The 22,820-nt window shown below is 40.5% G+C and overlaps 1 protein-coding gene across 2 annotated transcripts; it reads left to right on the top strand.

Annotated features, from left to right (window-relative positions):
- Nucleotides 1-6,558: 6,558 nt before the first annotated feature.
- mbpa (myelin basic protein a) lies at nucleotides 6,559-22,162 on the top strand. 2 transcript variants are annotated; one of them, XM_067361481.1, is made up of 6 exons: nucleotides 6,559-6,839; nucleotides 7,970-8,038; nucleotides 9,178-9,204; nucleotides 12,112-12,132; nucleotides 13,737-13,826; nucleotides 20,682-22,162. In XM_067361481.1, the coding sequence occupies exons 1-6, from the start codon at nucleotides 6,720-6,722 to the stop codon at nucleotides 20,730-20,732; spliced, it is 378 nt and encodes a 125-aa protein (XP_067217582.1). In that variant the 5' UTR covers nucleotides 6,559-6,719; the 3' UTR covers nucleotides 20,733-22,162. The 2 variants fall into 2 exon arrangements, with proteins under 2 accessions (XP_067217582.1, XP_067217581.1); XM_067361480.1 differs by having other exon boundaries at nucleotides 6,565-6,839; nucleotides 7,934-8,038.
- The last annotated feature ends 658 nt before the right edge of the window (nucleotides 22,163-22,820 follow it).

Genomic DNA, 22,820 nt, shown 5'->3' with positions numbered 1-22,820 from the left:
TGACGAAGGTCATACAGGTGTGAAACGACATGAGGGTGAGTAATAAATGACATAATTTTTTATTTTTGGGTGAACTAACCCTTTACAAAAGTAGGCTATACTTAATAGAATAAACTTGAAGTATACTTATTTTTTTGTAAGGGGACTTTAAAGCTGCAGACAACAGAATTTATAATAATGCTTATAATAAACAAAAACAATATCATGTGGACGCTAATATCTATATTGTTAAAGTTATCTTTATAATCATCATTCTTAGGTGAACGGGCCTTTGCTTGTTCAGTTCAGTTTTGTGTGGAAGCCCGTTTCTGCCTAAGAATGAAAAAAAAAAAAGTATGAAAAGTCTTGCAGTGTGACTAACTTTATGACTCACAATTGTGATTATTTTTCTCACAGCTGCAACTTCGAACCAAATTTTTCCATACAGAATGAGATAATAAAAGTGTGACGAGTGTTTTTAGCATGCATGTGGCACACACTATACCTTCTGCAAAGACTAACAAAATAATAATAATAATAATGGCACAATAAGAGGATTGCAGTACATACAGATAAAATAAAAAAATCAAGGGTTTCTGAGTCACAGAATAACTACTGTGAAAAACAAACCAGCTTGAATTACGCTACAAAGACTCGATTGTGCTGTGGCAGCACTCAGGGACAGGGCTCCTCCAGTAAAGCTGTAATTCTGTAACACAACCCTCTATGCCCTGTACACATCCTATAGACAAACTCTTATGTTGTGCCATATGTCACACTGCCTGCGTCGTTGATTTCTACCAACGGATCCACAATCCTTCATTAATGTGGCCACCGGATGTCTCACATGTCCGCTAGTAACCTCTTCCCCCCAGCATCTCTTTAGTGGGGTGTCATGAAGAATAGCTATTGTGAATGCTCAATGGCTTATATGTGAGATTTTGGAAATGTATTTGATGAATCACAGACAAGTTCCCTAAAGAGCTTCCTTTTTAATTAAACAAAAGCTTTTTGTGTTGATGTTATTATTCTGTACTAATGTGCAAAATTCCACTAAACATTTTTGCTTTGAATAGTCTCAAAATATATTCAGCAATACAGCAACAATAACAAACCAGACCTTCTATATGCACTTTGTCCTTGGTATATCTGATCTCAGTGTGCCGAAGGCCTGTCCTAATTGTTCCTTCTGGCGGGTAAACAAGGCGATGCTAATGCCTCAGTGATAGGCCGCCAATGATTCCATCAACTCTTGGCATCCTCTCTCAATGCTGGACATAAGCATAATGCTGCCATTTGTTTTATGTCACAACAATATCATGCCCCCACACTCGGCGCTGCCACGCATGGGCAAAAACTCACAGAAATGTTCGCTCTGCAACAAAGATTAGTACAGAGAGGTTTAAAATTTAATGGAGTTCCCGTATTTCTTCATGAACTATATTTATGGTTAATAGGATTTTGATTCTGAAATAATCAGAAACCTTTTTAGAAATTTTAATCAATTCAATAAATATGAATGAAACGTGTTTTAAAATAATTTACTTTATTTATATTCATTACCGACATTGAACGTGAGTTTAATTGTACAAAATTAAATTAGGCTTTTGGACTCTACTATTTTCATTTAGTATATCATGACAATGAAAAAGTGTGTAGACATTGGCCTGGATGAAAATAAAAATCTGTATAGTCTTTGAAATAGTGCTGACATGTGGTACTAAATATGCTCTCCAGGCATTCAATATGTCATCCAGGGATTTTTGTTTGTTTGTTTGGCATTTAGATTGGTTGGTCTCATTGATTTGTAGACACAACTTACCATCTGAAGATTAATTATGTCATCTTTCAATGGAAGATAATTATAAATAACAGTTTAAATTGCACACAGTGTTGGTCTACAGTCATTTTCATCGTGATTTCTCTATAACAAATGGAAGTGGAGGTCAGGCCAAAGCTGCTCTGTGGGAGTCTTGGTTGTGATCTGAATACTTCTCGTTGTTTTGGGCTCTCTCCCATGTTTGTGTCCCACAAGATCACATCAAGAATTGTATTGTTTGTTCCTGTGTCTCTTTCACCACTTTCCGGGCAACAAAGGTTCTCGTCTTCAACACAAGGGCACTTGCAGTGCAACCTGCCCACTCCCTGCATTCCTGCACTGATCTCTTAAAGAGCAGTGGGAGGTTTGTAGATAGCTAGCCCTTCAGCCAACAGATGAGCTTCTGTGGACTGGTCAGAGTGAACAAACACAAGCTTCTAGCTCCATTTATAGAGACGCAGGGTTTGCTATAAATTGAGACCGAGAGGCCAGGCTAACTTAGTTGAATATGCGCATAGACAAACATTGTGAAGAGCATGTTTTGAGAGCATGCTGTGAACTTATGTCAATACTCAATGTGTTCTCAACAGCTCATAGTATAATCATGCACATTTACATACTGAATATACAGTGATAAACAACTGAAAATGTGTGGAAAAATCCGTGTATATGCTAATGATTGAACAGTACAGATTGTTGTAAGTGTCCTAGAGGGACCCGATTTCAAATTTTCAATTTGAATAATTCTAAAAATTGTATTTTAAATTGTATGATTCGTCACCAACACATTATGCACACAAGATGCTTTGGCCATGTGTCATCAGTTTCAATTTTGAGACAACAAGTGTTGTTGTATTGATCTGCAATGTCTATGCCACGGAAGATATGTGTTAAAATTCTCTCTTCATCATGGCACCTGTTAGTGGGTGGGATATATTAGGCAGCAAAGTCGATGTGTTAGAAGCAGGAAAAATGGGCAAGCGCGAGGATTTGAGCGAGTTTGACAAGGGCCAAATTGTGATGGCTAGACGACTGGGTCAGAGCATCTCCAAAACTGCAGCTCTTGTGGGGTGTTCCCGGTCTGCAGTGGTCAGTATCTATCAAAAGTGGTCCAAGGAAGGAATAGTGGTGAACCGGTGACAGGGTCATGGGCGGCCAAGGCTCATTGATGCATGTGGGGAATGAAGGCTGGCCTGTGTGGTCCGATCCAACAGACGAGCTACTGTAGCTCAAATTACTCAAGAAATTAATGCTGGTTCTGATAGAAAGGTGTCACAATACACAGTGCATCGCAGTTTGTTGCATATGGGGCTGCATAGACACAGACCAGTCAGGGTGCCCATGCTGACACCTGTCCACCGCCAAAAGCGCCAACAGTGAGCCTCAGAACTGGACCACGGAGCAATGGAAGAAGGTGGCCTGGTCTGATGAATCACATTTTCTTTTACATCACGTGCATGGCCGGGTGTGTGCGTCGCTTACCTGGAGAACACATGGCACCAGGATGCACTATGGGAAGAAGGCAAGCTGGCAGAGGCAGTGTGATACTTTGGGCAATGAACTGCTGGGAAACCTTGGGTCCTGCCATCCATGTGGATGTTACTTTGACATGTACCACCTACCTAAGCATTGTTGCAGACAATGTACACCCTTTCATGGAAACGGTATTCCCTGGTGGCTGTGGCCTATTTTAGCAGGATAATGCGCCCTGCCACAAATCAAAAATGGTTCAGGAATGGTTTGAGGAGCACAGCAACGAGTTTGAGGTGTTGACTTGGCCTCCAAATTCCCCAGATCTCCTTGTCTAGTGGAGTCCATGCCTCGACGGGTCAGGGCTGTTTAGGCAGCAAAAGTGGGACCAACACAATATTAGCAAGGTGGTCATAATGTTATGCCTGATCGGTGTATATTTTTATTACTCAAAATATATTTATATTTGAACAGTGTAAGGAAGAAATAAACAAATAAACAGTCTTTAAACTACAATTTAGAAAGAGAAATCACACATTTTATGTTGAATAGATGAGATGCATGCATTTACAACTTTTAGCTTTATCTACAAACCCGATTCCAAAAAAGTTGGGACACTGTACAAATTGTGAATAAAAACAGAATGCAATGATGTGGAAGTTTAAAATTTCAATATTTTATTCAGATGACACATCAAATGTTTAAACTGAGAAAATGTATCATTTTAAGGGAAATATAAGTTTATTTTAAATTTCATGGCATCAACACATCTCAGAAAAGTTGGGACAAGGCCATGTTTACCACTGTGTGGCATCCTCTTTTTTTTTTTATAACAGTCTGCAAACGTCTGGGGACTGAGGAGACAAGTTGCTCAAGTTTAGGAATAGGAATGTTGTCCCATTCTTGTCTAATACAGGCTTCTAGTTGCTCAACTGTCTTAGGTCTTCTTTGTCGCATCTTCCTCTTTATGATGCGCCAAATGTTTTCTATGGGTGAAAGATCTGGACTGCAGGCTGGCCATTTCAGTACCCGGATCCTTCTTCTATGCAGCCATGATATTGTAATTGATGCAGTATGTGGTCTGGCATTGTCATGTTGGAAAATGCAAGGTCTTCCCTGAAAGAGACAACGTCTGGATGGGAGCATATGTTGTTCTAAAACTTGGATATACCTTTCAGTATTGATGGTGCCTTTCCAGATGTGTAAGCTGCCCATGCCACACGCACTCATGCAACCCCATACCATCAGAGATGCAGGCTTCTGAACTGAGTGCTGATAACAACTTGGGTTGTTAACAGTTTTCCACTTTGTCACAGTCCATTTTAAATGAGCCTTGGCCCAGAGAAAATGCCTGGGCTTCTGGATCATGTTTAGATATGGCTTCTTTTTTGACCTATAGAGTTTTAACCGGCAACGGCGAATGGCACAGTGGATTGTGTTCACCGACAATGTTTTCTGGAAGTATTCCTGAGCCAATGTTGTGATTTCCATTACAGTAGCATTCCTGTATGTGATGCAGTGCCGTCTAAGGGCCTGAAGATCACGGGCATCCAGTATGGTTTTCCGGCCTTGACCCTTACGCACAGAGATTGTTCCAGATTCTCTGAATCTTTGGATGAAATTATGCACTGTAGATGATGATAACTTCAAACTCTTTGCAATTTTTCTCTGAGAAACTCCTTTCTGATATTGCTCCACTATTTTTCGCTGCAGCATTGGGGGAATTGGTGATCCTCTGCCCATCTTGACTTCTGAGAGACACTGCCACTCTGAGAGGCTCTTTTTATACCCAATTATGTTGCCAACTCCAGCTGTTCCTTATATGTACATTTAACTTGTCCTGCCTCTTATTGCTACCTGTCCCAACTTTTTTGGAATGTGCAGCTCTCATGAAATCCAAAATGAGCCAATATTTGGCATGACATTTCAAAATGTCTCACTTTCAACATTTGATATATTATCTATATTCTATTGTGAATAAAATATAAGTTTATGAGATTTGCAAATTATTGCATTCCTTTTTTATTCACAATTTGTACAGTGTCCCAACTTTTTTGGAATCGGGTTTGTAGTTTGCTTTCCATTTGTAATCATGTAGCATAATTTTAAAATCTAGATTTGATGGTATATTAAATTGACTAGATGTGTTTACAAAGCCTGTGCATTATTTCTGCCAGCGCTGTGTTGTTTTTTATTTCCTGAGCTATTTCACATATGCCTCATTATTTTAGCTTATCCATGTTTGCTCAGTAGTTTTGCTGGATCTCTAGTTTGAATGAATTTCCTCTACTAATGACCTTGTGGAAAACATCTTGAGGACAAATAAATAGCAGCCTCACATCTGGGAGATATAGCGAAGGAAAAGCCTTCGTTTATATGATCAGAAATTTCAGATTTTGCAACATCATAGTACAAGAATAACAAAAAGAGAATACATTTTTTAAAATGAATGAATAAATAAATAATAAAATATTTTTACTATGAAACACTGTAGCCTTTGTTCTCTGGCCAAACTTGCAGCACAAACAACTGTCAATTGTTTGAAAAAAGTTGGAGAAAAAAAACAGCACGCTAAAGCCAACAGCATTTTTAGGAGCACTTCACACTCAACAGAGACAGATTTGTCCATGTGTTTATAATGTTTCTCTGAAAAGCATGGTGGGCACCATGCTGATTATCACACACAGCGGTTGGTTAATGAATGGCAAAGTCATTGAAAATTAATTTGTGAATATTTCAAGACGTGGAGGGAACAGAATGAGTGAAGATTGCACCGGCATGTGCAGGTTGCACAAATTACAAAATCAATCCAAGAACTAGTTCGCGACATTTGGAAATAAAAAAAGGCATGTTGCTTCAACTGTAGCATGATATCATCAGGATGTGTCTGTGTTCCTTAAATGTCTGGAGACGAGCTTTATCATATTGCATGAATGAAACTTGGCAGCATGTGTCTGCAACTAACAATTCCAAACCTTATACGTTGCAATATACCATATGTAATTTCTCAATGTAAACTATTTGTATAATGAACATGAGTCATCACAACAATGGTTTGATTGTGCTGAAGCCGTTCTTCACTGCGCTCTGGTTCTTTCTTATAGACAGGCCTTGTTGTGCTCAACCCAAGTTGAGGCAGATGTGAACTAGAACAATAGCAGCTCCTTTTATCAGAGAGCAGGGTAGTGACACCCTCCGCGGGCACATAGGGCTCGAAAGAATGCCTGGCATCAGCCCAGACTCACTGACGCTATTACAGACCCACCTCATCTCCCGTGATGCCATGCAACGGAGGGGACGACACCTTCAAAGGCCAGCCCTTCTTCCTTAGAAGTGCCGAAGACTATCGAGAAGGTTTGCAGAGTGTCCCCAGAACGGACTTTGGATTGAGTGGAGAAGGACATTCGTGGGACGTCCAGACTGTAGACCACCAAACAGATCAACACCTAGAATGGCTACTGCAAGCACCTCTGGACAAAGCCCCTTCGGGCTGAGCAGGAAGAAGAAGGCCCCTGGACTTCTGGATCAGATTGGCAGGTTCTTTAGAGGAGACAAAAAGAGAAAGGGAAAGGTAAGTCTTTTTTTTTTAACGGTTTTGCAAACATTGTCATGGTCAACGACAACTTCTTGCTCAATTTCTTGGGGAAAATACTGGTCCCAGATTGGGAAGATGACTTTGAATATTGTTTTGAAATTGCATTTGTATTGAATTCATTGGGATTCAGTTTACATACATGCAAAAATACTCTTGGGTTTAGAAAAAATGTTTACTGATTGTGGACTGCACTGCAAATTCATCTGCACAGCAAATAGGCTGCCTCTACTCACTACTCATCCTTTTTTGAATTGCATTAAAAAAATGCATTGGCTGAAATGTCTGACAGTATTCTGCTGTATTATGCAAGTGTTATATAAATTTTTTTTTTTTTTTTTTTTTACAATTTTAAAGATAAATCAGTTTATATGTATATCAGTGAAATTTCATATATAATATGACATTTCACTGATATGGATTTTGGGATACTGTTTTTTTTTTTTTTTTTTTTTTCTCAGAATGTTTTATAATATTAACATCTTTTCATACTTTCAAGTCATATTTCCAGATAAGAAGATTCTTTTAGTTTTATTTTACGGAGCATTTAAACAAAGAATTTGGTCTTAAATCCTGAACAAATCTGCTTCAAAATAATGCTCCTACAAATATGAACGTATAAACACTGTTCATTCTGCTTCAGCAACTGATAATGTTTATGGGAATTATTTTTTATAACTGATCATAGCAAAATCACTCAAAAGAAAAAACAATAAATCCTCACAGCATTAAGAAGCGTTGGATGCAGCTGTTTGCTGTGCTAGTAATATCATTATAAGGGTTTGCTGTTCTGGTGATAGAGTGCAATTCAGGACACTCATACCTCCTTGATGCAAGCTCAATTTAATGTTCAAAGCATGGCAATTTATTATGCAAGGAAAAAAACAATATATTTCCGTTTTTGCCTCTTCTATTTTTACTCGTGGCAAGCTTTTGTCACAGAATTTGAATAACTGGACTGGTAACGTAGCTGTGTCTTTTAAATCTCATGGTTAGATTTCCAGTCCAAGAAGTTGTCGTCTTAATGTATGTTGGACCTTGACTCTGGGCATTTCTTTTTCATTTATTTGAAGGGCTCATTTCGTGGTCATCTATCCTCCTCTCCACAGAGACCCCAGCACTCTTCCACTCGTCGTCGTGGAGATGTCAACCCAGTGGTGCATTTCTTCAGGAGCTTTGTAAGTGCAGTATGTATGTGTGCTGACATGGATTTTTACAAGTCCCAAACTTCAAGGAGTCATAGGAAACTAACAATAGAAACCCCAGAAAAGAAATCAATTCATCTCGAGACATGAGAATGATCTTTTCACACCTCCCTTTGTTCTCATCTTTAGCCCCCACTGATCCAAAGAGGTTGTTACCGCTCTCAAAGCACCGAGCAGCAGGAAAACTTTACCTCATTCAACGTATGGGTTCAAATGTATTAGAAGAAAGAGCATATATATTTGATAAAGACAACTTAAAACCAAACCAAAATATCAATAAGGCAACCTCCAGACAGCTTTCGTCCTAGACATGCCACATTATGTCTGGCCATTTGCCGCTTAAGTTCGCAGGCCAAGTTTGTCGTCATGTTCAACATGCAGCCCATGTTTTCTTTGCTACAATAGTCCAGACTTGTTTTTCAGACAGACAACATTACACACACTTACATCACTAGTGTTAGATTCTCTGCTATGTAGTAAAGAATGAGTCACTCTTTGAAAGTCACTGTTTCAGAAAAAAAGTGAGAATATACTCTTATATGTGTGGAAACTTTTACCTGACATAGCATAGACGTTTTATTCAAAGTGATCGATTCCCTTTACTATCAATCTTTTTTTTTGTTATGTAAGGTGTGATGTATAAATATGAAATTCCACTTTCAGGTGACATGACTTGAACTCAAACCAGCATGTAGTCTTATCTCATACTCATTTTCTTGAATTTTCCCCTGAAGAACACAAAATCGGTTCTATGGAAACTATAACTGTTAATGTTTCCTATTACTCATGTCCTAAATTAAAAATGTTTTTCTTGGAACCACTAATTGCGCAGTTGTTTCTCAGTTGTGTGGGCTTGTTCATTAAAAAGATACAGTCTCTTCCTTCATTATTCATATGAACTGCAAGGAAGCCTAATGAACAACCCCTGTAAACATCTTTAAAATGAAAAGTCTTTGTTCAAGGCTTGCTTATCTTGTTTGTGTTACACCGGATATCGCATAGTCTCGTTATAATGCTCAGGCCTCTTCATTAAAAGCTGTGGTTGTGCCTTTTGAATACATAAAATGTTCCCTGACGAAAAGTTTCAATTTGTTCAATTTGTTTCTTGAAAGGTGTCCTCTCCTCGTCCCAAGTCAAGGGTAAGTCTCACATCCCATTTTTCTATTGGCGTGCATCTAATCCTTTTTTTTTTTTTTTTTTTTTTTTTTTAAATGCTCTTGGTATATTGATTTACAATCTTTGTAGTTAAATTTGCAGTGAACATTTTCAAAGAAAAAAAAAAAAGAATTTTGCTCAGGGTGTAAATAGTGGCAGAGCAAGACTGTGAAATTCAAAACACTCTATTAGGCCAGAGGTGTAAAGAGTCCCTGAAATCCATACTTGAGTAAAAGTACAGATACCTTACAGCGAAAATAACTCCATTAGGGGCCGTTCACACAGAACGCATTTTTCTATTCCAATGCGCTACTCTCCCATTGTTTTTCACAGCTTGACGGACATACATGACCATTACGCTCACATCTCATGCCTTTTGCAGTCACGCTCATGTCGTTCCACAACCGTAAGACCTCCGTTCATCTTTGAAGCTTTACGAATCTTTTGTTTCGAATCAGTGTTTCGGAGCGTGTATCAAACTGCCAAAGTCACGCCCCCAGTGGTGAAGCACTGAAATTTCAAAACACTTGTGACGTAACGAAGCCTCGTTTACTGAAATCATGTGACTTTGGCAGTTTGATACACGCTCCGAACTACTGATTCAAAACAAAAGATTCGTAAAGCTAACATTAAGGTTGAACCACTGTAGTCACATGAACTGTTTTAAATATGTATTTAGTAGCTTTCTGGGCATTTGAATGTGTTAATTATCTTACTGTCAATTGAGGCCTCACTGAGCCATCAGATTTTTTCAAAAATATCTTAGTTATGTTCCGAAGATGAACAAAGTTCTTACGGGTGTGTAACGACATGAGAGTGAGTAATTAATGACAGAGTTTTCATTTTGAATGAAGGCTCAGAGGTGCACTAGCCCTCATCACCCAAGAGACATGCCAGTGAAAAACATGAAACAGATTATTTGTGTGAGAGAGAGAGAGCAATCAAATAAAGTGCTTATTTTCTAAAATCCAAATAACACCTCAGTATTTTAATAAATTAAGGTCAACACAACAGCCTCTTAAATGTCTCCAAACACTCAAGTATCAGTTAAGCTCAAGTGCTCAAAAAGGGAATAAATAGCAAATATCCTTCAATAATGTTACGTAAAATTAAATAGTCAAAGCCTACTTGCACTGGATGTGCTGGTGTCATGTCCTCATCTCATATATGAAACACCTGCGATTCAGCAACTACCTGCTAATGCGCTCGCATTCATATCCCTGTTGACAAGTTTGGGTGAGCAAGGGCAAAATACACAAGATGTAGTACCTTCAATGCCCTGTAGATGGTAATAACACTTTGTAGCAGATCTAAACTGCTACAGAGAAAGTGAGGTGCTATGCAAAATGCCATTATTAAAGGGATAGTTCACCCAAAAATGAAAATTTGATGTTTATCTGCTTACCCCCAGTGCATCCAAGATGTAGAGGACTTTTTTTCTTCAGTCGAACTCAAATTATGATTTTTAACTGCAACCGCTGCCGTCTGTCAGTCAAATAATAGCAGTGATTGGGAACTTGAACAATAAGAGTCGAAAAAACTTCCATAGACAAATCCAAATTAAAACCTGCGGCTCGTGACGACACATTGATGTCCTAAGACATGAAACGATCGGTTTGTGCGAGAAACCGAACAGTATTTATATAATTTTTTACCTCTAATACACCACTATGTCCAACTCCGTTCAGCTTCCGGTGAGTGAGGTCAGATCGCGCTCTGACAACGGAAGTGATGTCTCGCGCTCATTGAAGTATATGGGAGAGACATCACTTCCGTCATCAGAACGCGTTTTTTGACCTCACTAACAGGAAGCTGAACGAAGTTGGACATAGTGGTGTATTAGAGGTAAAAATTATATAAATAATGTTCGGTTTCTCGCACAAACTGATCGTTTCGTGTCTTAGAACATTAATGTGTCGTCACGAGCCGCAGGTTTTAATTTTGATTTGTCTAAGCAAGTTTTATTTACTGTTATATTTGAAGTTCCCATCAACTGCTTTTATTTGACTGACAGACGGCAGCGGTTGCAGTTAAAAATCATAATTTGCGTTCGAATGAAGAAAAAAAGTCACCTACATCTTGGATGCCCTGGGGGTAAGCAGATAAACATCAAATTTTCATTTTTGGGTGAACTATCCCTTTAAATTGACTCTTCGCAAAGACCTGCCCCCCCTTAGTTGCTTTGTCTGACAAGCCATGGCGCTGTCACACCACACAGAGTGAAAAATTGTGGAGAAAGTCCTAGCTTTCAAACTGTGTAATTTGTAAAGAAATTTGAACAATAAAAAATGTTTTGTGGCTCTTTAATGTGTCGTGACAGATTGCTGTAGCGCCTCAGTTCAAGCAGCTCGTGAACTGATAATCTCTTCTTACTAGTTAATTTATAGCATCAAATAAACATGAATGAACATAAAAGAATGTTGTTTCAAACACAAAAAGACGTCAGTACACACCATTTTTCAAGTTCAAGTCCACCGAGGTTAAACTTCTAACTCCTGACCGCTTTGTCGGATGAAATGGCGGATTTGGCGTTATGATTGGTTAGATCACTTGTCAATCAAACTTCCAGCGAAGGGTCAATAGCATTACTCATCACAAATGTATTGGAGTAAAGAGTGCGTAATACTTATTCAAAAATATAGTCAAGTAGAAAGTAAAAGTTGTTAAGCCAACAAGGTTACATTAAATTGAATCAAATACTTTACACCTCTGTATTAAGCCACCATTATTTCTATTAAACAATGAAGATACCACCACTCTGGCTCATAGCTGATAGAATAGATTTGACCCATGATCATTTTCTATGCCCTCTCGTATCCAGCAATGAAATTATAATTACATCTAAGAAAAAAAATTAATTATTCTACATTCTTTTTTTTTTTCATGTGCAGTGGAGAGAACTATTGGGCCTGGTACGTCACTCGTCCTTGACGTGATTCACGTTCGCATTCACAGACACCCCCATAAACAGATCTGATTAGCTGATTGCAGGAAGCCTTTCTGTCCCGTGTCTCATTTCTAATAGATCTGTCGTGTTACTTAATCATTTGTTCTCTTCTTTGTGAATTAACCAATGCATTGCTCTAATTACAGCTGCTGAACTTTTCGCTGCGCTTCATGCGATCTTCTCGTTAACCTGTGGGATAAGATATTTTATAAGGTTGAGTGGGTTCATTTTCCACAAATCTCCCGATTGATCAAATTTTCAGTGTTGTTGAGGGCCATGAAATTTAAGCCTTGTCATTTTCTTAGTGGAGTTTATTAAGCATTAATGCATTGTGGTTTTAATTTAGCCACATTTAATGCTTTCACTATAATTATTGCACTTATTAAGGCACACTCTCATAAGATTAATTATGCATAATTTCATTGCGGAACAAATTGTCTAATGCCAAAATGCATGAAATAGGCATTACTTAAGAAATCTGTTGCAATTTTATCCTAATCTATCATGTGATTATAAATTTCCACAGCTTTCAGCTATAAAAGAGTGATCTCAGGCACTGAATTGATTAGACTATTAGAAAAGTTTTCCTGTTTTTGATTGTTTTTCAGTTTCTTTCTTTCTTTCTTTCTTTCTTTCTTTCTTTCTTTCTTTCTTTCTTTCTTTCTTTCTTTCTTTCTTTCTGTCTTTCTTTCTCATTCTTTCTTTCTTTCTACTGTTTTTTTTTTTTTTTTGCCTTGATTGTTACGCTCTTTCTTTTATGATGGCATTTCTCCTGAACCAGAGCGACTCTTTGCTTCTTGATGACTTTGAGACAGCAAGACTTTTTCTGAGTCGCAGCCGGTAAAGCAGCTTTCTCTCTAGGGGTCTTTAAATTGTTCACTTCCCCCCATACTCATACTCCAACCCATTTACTCCCTTCCCAGGTCCTGATTCACTGACTCACCAGCGCCCCCTATGTTTTAGTCACGTGTTGTTTAACTCCACAGGCTCCAATACATAAAGGCATGCAGCATTGGATGCATTTGGACATTAATAACTGACTTTTGTTTTGAGATTGAACTATGTAAATAACCCATGTTATGACTGTGACTGTCATATTCTGCACTCTTGCCATCTCTAAATTACCCCCTCCTATAATACTTGATATGTGGCAAACATTTAACATTCTTTGTTACAACCTGCTATTGCACTCTTTGTAGACTTTATCACCAATCTAAAAAAAAAAAAAAATTGTGTGGGGGATGCTATATTGCAACATTATGAACACAGGAAGCTATTATGGCAGTTACAGTTAAGTGAATATTCATGGACATTTCTGAGACTTCCTTAAAGGTGAAGTGTGTAGTTTTTGTTCCATCAAATGAAATTGGAAAAATAATTGTTTTCAAATAGCATTTTTTTGTGAATTTTTTTGTTTTTAAAAGGTAAATTGCCAAACGTTTTGATAGAAAAATGCCTTTTATGCTTTTCAGATATATCAACCTAGCTTGCTAATAATAATTTTTTTTGGGGGGGGGTAAACAACACTGGGCTGGTATCCTCTCTGTGTTCATAAACTATGTGTTTTAGGCTTCCCCGTCAGCGCGTGGCTCGGAGAGCATTAGATCGCCTCACAGACGCAGAAGAGAACAGAATACACTCTCCAGAATCTTCAACCTGGTGAGCCTGAAACAGTAGAAAACGAAATCCGTGTTAGATCCTCTGAGAAAATTATCATATACAGTTTAGACCTCTTTTTTTTAGCTATTTAAAAGAGGTTATTCTTATTTAAACGCAATTACTGTTTGATTGATGCGCCTTTTTGCAAATGCATACAAAGAAAGCAATTTCAACATCGAGATGTAATTAAGGCTATTAAAAATGTTCAATAACAGGATGGAGCATAGATTATTGCCTTGAAACCATCCAGAACTCTTTCTGTGCTTGACAAAGTAAATGAGAATGTTCTTGATGAGACTATTGACTACTTCTGTCCCAGAGTCGCCCTCAGTGTGCCAGTCCAATAATATCCATCTCTCACCAAAGTAATGACACCTATCCTGTCATATGCCGAGGGGCTGTTCAGTCTTTCAGCAGTCATTGAGGGTCTTTTATTCACTTAAGCTTTTCAAAATCAATATTTATTCAGCTTATAAAGAAAGCCAGTCTCTTCTGTTTTAATTTGACAGTGAAAGTTGAGTCTTACCATGCACCTTAACCTTGCTTATATTCAGTTAGTCATGAGAGCCTCATATAAGCATTGTGAAATTTTGCCAGGTACAGGGCATAAAAGTATTTGCATCTCTTCATTCTCATTGATTCCCAATAATATCTGTTTTTCAATGGATAAGGAAATATCACTTGCTTCTTAAAGAATTGCTCACACTGAAATTCTGTCATCATTTACTCATCCTCATGTCTTTTCAAACCCGTATGACTTTCGTCCTTCCATGAAAAGTAAAGCTGTTAACCAGCATGTCTGTGGTGCTTTTTGTCAGTGAAAGTAGATAGAGACTAAGATAAAAAAGTCATGGTCACTATTCACTTTCATTATATGGAAACAATGAACATAGGTCACTGATGAAAAAGTCATACAGGTTTGAAATGACATTAGGATGAGTATATGTGACCCTTGACCACATAAGGGTCAATTTTGTGAAATTGAGATTTATACATCATCTGAAAGCTGAATAACGCTTTCCATAAGCTTTCCATTGATGTATGGTTTGTTAGGATAGGACAATATTTGGCAGAGATTAAACTATTTGAAAATCTGGAATCTGAGGGTGCAAAAAAATCTAAATATTGAGAAAATTGCCTATAAAGTTGTCCGAATGAAGTCCTTAGCAATGCATATCCACTCACAACATAGCCACTCACAAACTGCAACCAATGGTAGCTCACTCCTCCCTTTCGTGATTTGAGAAGCTACGGTGGCCAACACAAGCCAAAGATGTCGTCATCAGAGAGTATGTTAGACATTCAAGCAATGAGATTTCTTACTTCTAACAAAAGAATGCTCTCTGCTTCTAATAAACCAGACGACTACTACTACTACTACTACACTGTAAAAAAAATCCTGTTGTTTCTACTGAAAAATACCGGCAACTGTGGTTACCAGAACAATACTGTAAAAATGACATCAAACCGTAAACATACTTACGGAGTTACATGTGAATTTTACATTTCAAATCTGTTAAATTTACGGTAAAATAACGTATTTCATTAACTGATATAATGTTAATTTACCAACCTAATGAAGTACTAATATCTGTTTTGTACCTTTATAATACACTGACAGTCACCAAACACAGTGGTGATAAGAGTAACATGATGAATCAAAGTTCATCACAAGCTGTTTTTCCACAAGCTGAGAAGGACAACACTAACATATAGAAGGAGCACACAGTGTCATTCACACACACACACACTAAACACCATCATGGTAACATGCATGAAATTTTAAAAATGCAATAAACATTAATTTAACAACATTAGATGTAACATAAAACCCTAATGTACATAACTGATTAGAAAAAAAATAGAAAAACTACGAAGAAACAGAGATATTTCAACGAAAATATATCAAATGTGAAGTGGAATTGTGGGAATGTCAATATATGGATTTTCACTGTAAATTTTACAATGAATTGTTATTTTTCACTTCCAAAAACTGTGAATTTAATGGTATTTTACCGTAAAATTACATTAAATGTAGCATTAGATCTATTACAGTTATTCACCGTATATAGTATGGAAACTTTCTGTAAACCAATCAACAGTTTTTCACCGCAGCATTTTTACAGTCTTTTACTGTTAAAATCACAGTCATTTTTTACAGTGTACTACTACTACTACTTCTTCTTCATGCGTATTCAATGTAGTGACAATACAAGCTGCCTCTAAAAACATGAACGATTTAGAAGAAGAACAACATAGTGATGAAATGTGCTCTGTAGAGTGTTTATCTGTTTAGGGCTGTTGGCGCAAAATGACAACTTGAAATGGTGTATGTAGATATAAATGGCTCATAAATTCTTATTTTGACCTATACAATGTATTGTTGGCTATTGTTACAAATATACCCGTGCCACTTAAGACTTGTTTTGTGGTCCAGGGTCACATATACTGTATAAAAAAAATAAATTGTGCACACGATTTACTAATTTGTTCCCTCGATATACTATTTTGTATAAATCGAGGGAACGAATTAGTAAATTGTGCGCACGATTTAGCCTACTATTTTTTTTCTGCATGTCATGTCCGGGGCTCCGAAGTGTACACTGTAAAAAATAAATCCGTAAAAAAAGTACTGTCAGCTCATTACCAGGACATTAATCAGTAATCTTACCTACATTTTCATTAACCCTGAAACACAACACAATGAAGTGCAAAATTCTAAATACAGGTAAATGTTACGGGTGGCTGGTAGAGAGATGAGGCAGATACGGATTTCCACGATAATAGAGACTTTACTTCAAACAATGGCAATGAACAACAGACAGACACCTTAACAAAACAGAGAACGGACGAGGAGTGCAGGGAGTGAGTGCATTATATAGGAGTGCTAACAATAGAGTCCAGGTGCAGGTGATGAGTGATGATGAGGAACTGACGAGGGAAGTGAGTGCAGGTGTGGAGAACAGGAGGATTCTGGGAAATGGAGTCCAGGGAAACAAGGGATCTGTAACAGTACCTCCCCCTCCCGGTAGGCGCGTCCTCGCGCCGTAGATGTAACAACCGGGAGGGGGGCGGGCGCCCTGGAGACCTCAAACCGGAGCAGGGGAAGGAGTAAACTGGAGTGGAGGTCTCCAGGGCAGGTCCAAAAACCATGGCGGGTCAGGAGCCGTGGGCAGCCATGGCGGGTCAGGGGTTGAAGGCAGCCTTGGCGGGTCAGGAGCCGTGGGCAGCCATGGCGGGTCAGGAGCCGAAGGCAGCCATGGCGGGTCAGGTGCAGCGGGCAGCCATGGCGGGTCAGGTGCAGCGGGCAGACATGCAGCGGGCATACATGGCGGGTCAGGTGCAGCGGGCAGCCATGGCGGGTCAGGTGCAGCGGGCAGCCATGGCGGGTCAGGAGCCGAAGCCTTCGAGGCGTTGAGCCCAGGCGTCGCTGAAGGACTGGCGGGTGATGGCGGAACCGAAGGCTCCGCCGACCGAAGCGCAGCCGGGGCTCCAGAAGGCCGCAGTGCAAGCAGAAGGACAGCCAACAAAACGAACACCGGGGGGAGTGAGGAGGCCAACTGAATCCGAGGGACGGAGTGACGGAGCGGAGACGGAGGAGTGAAGTCCAGAGGGGAGGGCAGGCTGATGAATGACCAAGGTGTGAGTGGAGGCAGGATGGAGACTGGTGAAGCTGGAGGACTGATGGGCAACGGTGGAGCAGAGGGAGGTTGGAGCCGGGGTGAAGGTAATCGCCCAGAGGTCCGAGGTGGAGATCTGGGCGAGGGGGCTTGAGGTGGAGGTGCAGTATAGACATGACTAGGAGGAGGCGGGAGAGGGAGGCAGGGAGGGAAAACAGTCTTTGGGCTGGAGAGTTCAATCACAGAGACCATACTAGGAGCGGCTGGCTCGGCGGCGGCGGCTGGAGCGGCAGGCTCGGCGGCGGCGGCTGGAGCGGCAGGCTCGGCGGCGGCGGCTGGAGCGGCTGGCTCGGCGGCGGCGGCTGGAGCGGCTGGCTCGGCGGCGGCGGCTGGAGCTGAGGGCTCGGCGGCGGCGGCTGGAGCTGAGGGCTCGTAGGCGGCGGCTGGCGCTGAGGGCTCGTAGGCGTCGGAGACTGGAGAACTTTGCTTGGCGGCGGAGACTGGAGAATTTTGCTCGGCGGCGGAGACTGGAGAACTTTGCTCGGCGGCGGAGACTGGAGAACTTTGCTCGGCGGCGGAGACTGGAGAACTTTGCTCGGCGGCGGAGACTGGAGAACTTTGCTCGGCGGCGGAGACTGGAGAACTTTGCTCGGCGGCGGAGACTGGAGAACTTTGCTCGGCGGCGGAGACTGGAGAACTTTGCTCGGCGGCGGAGACTGGAGAACTTTGCTCGGCGGCGGAGACTGGAGAACTTTGCTCGGCGGCGGAGACTGGAGAACTTTGCTCGGCGGCGGAGACTGGAGAACTTTGCTCGGCGGCGGAGACTGGAGAACTTTGCTCGGCGGCGGAGACTGGAGAACTTTGCTCGGCGGCGGAGACTGGAGAACTTTGCTCGGCGGCGGAGACTGGAGAACTTTGCTCGGCGGCGGAGACTGGAGAACTTTGCTCGGCGGCGGAGACTGGAGAACTTTGCTCGGCGGCGGAGACTGGAGAACTTTGCTCGGCGGCGGAGACTGGAGAACTTTGCTCGGCGGCGGAGACTGGAGAACTTTGCTCGGCGGCGGAGACTGGAGAACTTTGCTCGGCGGCGGAGACTGGAGAACTTTGCTCGGCGGCGGAGACTGGAGAACTTGGCTCGGCGGCGGAGACTGGAGAACTTGGCTCGGCGGCGGAGACTGGAGAACTTGGCTCGGCGGCGGAGACTGGAGAACTTGGCTCGGCGGCGGAGACTGGAGAACTTGGCTCGGAGGAGACTGGAGAACTTGGCTCGGAGGAGACTGGAGAACTTGGCTCGGAGGAGACTGGAGAACTTGGCTCGGCGGAGACTGGGGTTGAGGGCCATTTCATCCCCTCAAATACAATTAAAATCCCCACAGGCACTGGAGCTGGCTCTGTGGGGACTGGAGCTGGCTCTGGAGATACTGGAGCTGGCTCTGGAGATACTGGAGCTGGCTCTGGAGATACTGGAGCTGGCTCTGGAGATACTGGAGCGGGCTCTGGAGATACTGGAGCGGGCTCTGGAGATACTGGAGCGGGCTCTGGAGATACTGGAGCGGGCTCTGGAGATACTGGAGCGGGCTCTGGAGATACTGGAGCGGGCTCTGGAGATACTGGAGCGGGCTCTGGAGATACTGGAGCGGGCTCTGGAGATACTGGAGCGGGCTCTGGAGACATTGGGGCCGCTTTCTTCCTCCTCCTCCGCTTACTGGGCCCAGTAGCGGAATATGGGTCCAGCCTGGGGCAGGCAGGGAGTTCGCTGGAGCGGTGTGCGGAGGAAGCCGGAGGTTGACTAACTGGCCCGGCCAACCGTGTTTCTGGATGGACCGGACGACAACACTGATCCTGAACCTCTTTCACTAAGAATTTGGAGCCATTCAACCACAAAATTAAATTGATAGTTTCGCTTAAGGAGAAACAAAAAACAGGTTCATCAAAACGGATAGTGTCGTCATCCAATCCATCCAAAAACAGGGAGATCAACTGAGCGTCGGGCCAGTTAGACAAGCAAGCAAGCTCAACGAACTCCTCCACATACCTCTCCAGCGAACGTCCTACCTGCAGGAGCCCGATAATGCGTTCGCTGGCTGTTAGGGTGAGAGGCGATGGAGGAGCTGGATCCAGGGAGCTGGGGAAAGTCTCCATTCTTTTTTTTTCGTGGAAAATCCGGTCGGTTTTGGTCCGTTCTTCTGTTTCGGGTGGCTGGTAGAGAGATGAGGCAGATACGGATTTCCACGATAATAGAGACTTTACTTCAAACAATGGCAATGAACAACAGACAGACACCTTAACAAAACAGAGAACGGACGAGGAGTGCAGGGAGTGAGTGCATTATATAGGAGTGCTAACAATAGAGTCCAGGTGCAGGTGATGAGTGATGATGAGGAACTGACGAGGGAAGTGAGTGCAGGTGTGGAGAACAGGAGGATTCTGGGAAATGGAGTCCAGGGAAACAAGGGATCTGTAACAGTAAAACACCTGTTTTAAAAAAAATACATACATTTTTTTATATATTTGATGAAAAGAACATTAAAAAAAGTTACAAATATTTTGTAACATTACAAATTTACTTTTTGTAAATGTAAATATTCATAATATTTAAATATTGCTGAATACAAGTATTATTTAAAAAAATAAAAAATAAAACTGACCCCAAACATTTGAACTGTAGTATATACAGTATATGTACATATTTGCAAGACTTACTTACTTATAATATTTTTGAACACTTACCATTCAGATCACTTTCAGCATCCAGCAGTATGGCACTGCTGCTCATGTTCAGCTCAAATCTTCTACCTCATCTGCCCTCTTTGCTAATTTCCTTTTCTCCCTTTTCTACTTTTCACATGACAATCTCTCCTGCACAGTGGTCACAATCCAATCAGGCTCTCCACCTCCATTATGCTGTAGAACTAGAGTGCTGAGTGCTCAGATCACTCTTTTAGAAATGTTATGGCTGGGTAATGCTCCTACAACATGGATGACTCAACATTGTGTCATTTTTGTTATCAAAGGCTCTAGTTGTGACATTGAACATTCAGTCCTTCACCCGTCCTGCTGATGCTATGTGCTATTTCCATGCACGCTTCAGCATTTATTCTTTTGTAATATGTTTCAGAACTAACGGTGATGTAACGTTGATTTTGACCTTGCATAATCCAACATTGTCGAGAAGGTTTTCTGTTACACATCTGATGTAATGATGACCCTGCTGGTTTTCTCTCTCCGATCTCAGGGAGAAAGCCGATCTCGCTCTCCACCCAAACGCTGGAGCACCATCTTCTGAGCCCTTCGCCGACCAGAAAAACACTAAGATGGAAGAGAGTGAAACGGAAGAAAAGCAAAAAATTGAGAGGGAGGATCTCTGCCTTATAGATTCACAAGTCGCAGCGAGTTTAACAGACTAACATTGGCCATCTTCGCTTCCTAGATAGAGATACAATCCAAGTATCTGTTGTTACATGCCTGCAGGGTTTCATAAGCACGTGTTGACTGTATGTGTGCAAAACTGCTGCAATAACTGTCAATGGTCAGGTGATGCGATACGTCTAGTTGCTATACTGAAAGTCTCCCTTCAAAATTTAGTTGAAGTGACCAATTCGAAAATGTTCCAAGAGCAAAAAGGGATCATCATCCCTCAGCAATGTAGATTAACCAAAAGGTTTGATAATAGTCTTAATTGACAGAACTAGACAGAATATTTCTCTGTTTGAACAGATAAAAGTAGGAAATCACGGCCATTAAAACCCATTATCTTATAATTCTGAATTCGTCTCAGATGTATCTTACATAATGGGTTGTTTGTGTGCTATCCAACATTTGATGTGTGACATTACTGCTACAGTGAAAAAGCCTCTCCATGGTTTTGTTGAGATCAATGTTCAACCTCAGTGATGTGCTGTGTATTTGTGGATGTTTATTGTGGTCCTTGTGTTGCATTATATATTGTTTTTTTACTTTGTATCAGGAGTTTGTATATAGGATTCCTTATTGTGTTTTAAGCAATATAAAAATGATGACCAGTTAACATTTACCTAATATTAAATTTGATTTATTTGAGAAATTATTTAGCTCCTAATTAGGAACACGCATTAAAATCATTAAAAGAGGACTAAAAACAAAAACTTTGTGGACTAGGGAATAGATTCTAAGCATATATGACGCTTGGATTGTATGCCCTCAGATGTTGCACTGCAGTATGTGTGTTAAAACAGCCTGTAAAAGTTGTCTGTGTCATTATGTGTGCAATTTTGATATTATTTTAGAAAGGTCTCATGTAATTACCAGGGGTAGGATTAATATTTAAATAACAGACAAGCAGAAATCTAGGACAAACAGTCACTGGGAGCATAAAAGGTTTAAAACCGGTGGGAAGAAAGGAAGGAAACATGAAAGTGTAAGAGGGAAAATGTGGGAAATGATAAACCAGGAATTCTGAAATGGCGTTTATTCAGCTGATTTATTTATTTATTTTTTTTTCTGTGATGTTTCTCATGTGTCTTAATATTGTTCGTTGTTTTGTGTCTCATAGAATCTTCCTGTATGTACTGTTTCTGAAAAAGTGCTGAATAAACATTAGGTCACATATTCTCCCTGTCAGCGCTGGATTTGTCTCCAAAATGGTGCTACACTTTCTATAATGCACAGGATATTCTGAAGTGGCCAGGTGTTCTGATGTTATATCTTTAACCCTCCCTTTATTTATAAAGTAACGTTAAATAAAGAATCAGAAATGTATGTAGTCTGTGTTTGATTGTGCATCTGTTCATCCTTGAAAATCTCTTTGTCTCACCATGTGTGTTTTTGTTTCTTGATTTTGATTACACAGATAGAAATAGATTTTGTCACTACTCCAGATTTGATGATTAGTGACAAAATTGCATAGACCTTTTAAGATAATTTGTAAACTCACAATCAGTCATTTCCAGCCTACACCATAATGCCAATATGTTGCAATTGTTTGTTAAAGTGTATTTTTCATCTTAATACATTAATATATTCTGTACAGACAGTGCTGGGTAGATTACTTACAAATTGTAGTCAGTTACTGTAATGTAACCCATTACACGTTTAAGGTAATATAATCTGCCTACTTTTTGGTTACTTTTAGATTACTTTTAGATTTTGCTTTTCACCTAACTTGGTTATCACATTGATTTGAATATGAAAATCTTGTACCATATTGATACAAATTCTTTGTTATTTTCAGCAAGGTTCAGACAGAAAGAATAAGAAAATCAGGCTAAGTTCCAATGCAATCCCAATCAGGCAAGAATACAAACAAGTGCTAATGTAAACAAGACCGGACAAATGCTGAGTGATGGCAAGGAACTAATATACACATGATGATTAACTAAAAGACAAACAGCTGTGA

Source organism: Chanodichthys erythropterus, chromosome 15 (assembly GCF_024489055.1).
Source record: "Chanodichthys erythropterus isolate Z2021 chromosome 15, ASM2448905v1, whole genome shotgun sequence".
NCBI classification, from domain to species: domain Eukaryota; kingdom Metazoa; phylum Chordata; class Actinopteri; order Cypriniformes; family Xenocyprididae; genus Chanodichthys; species Chanodichthys erythropterus.
Note: the sequence above shows the minus strand (reverse complement) of the source record. Positions and strands in the feature narration are given on the sequence as shown.

Bases quoted from the DNA above. Each gene is read 5' to 3' on its own strand.
- mbpa (XM_067361480.1), top strand. From the start codon at position 6,720: ATGGCTACTGCAAGCACCTCTGGACAAAGCCCCTTCGGGCTGAGCAGG. The intron at 8,039-9,177 runs GTAAGTGCAGTA...GTTTCTTGAAAG, and splicing joins TGCATTTCTTCAGGAGCTTT to GTGTCCTCTCCTCGTCCCAA. The intron at 13,827-20,681 runs GTGAGCCTGAAA...CTCCGATCTCAG, and splicing joins TCTCCAGAATCTTCAACCTG to GGAGAAAGCCGATCTCGCTC.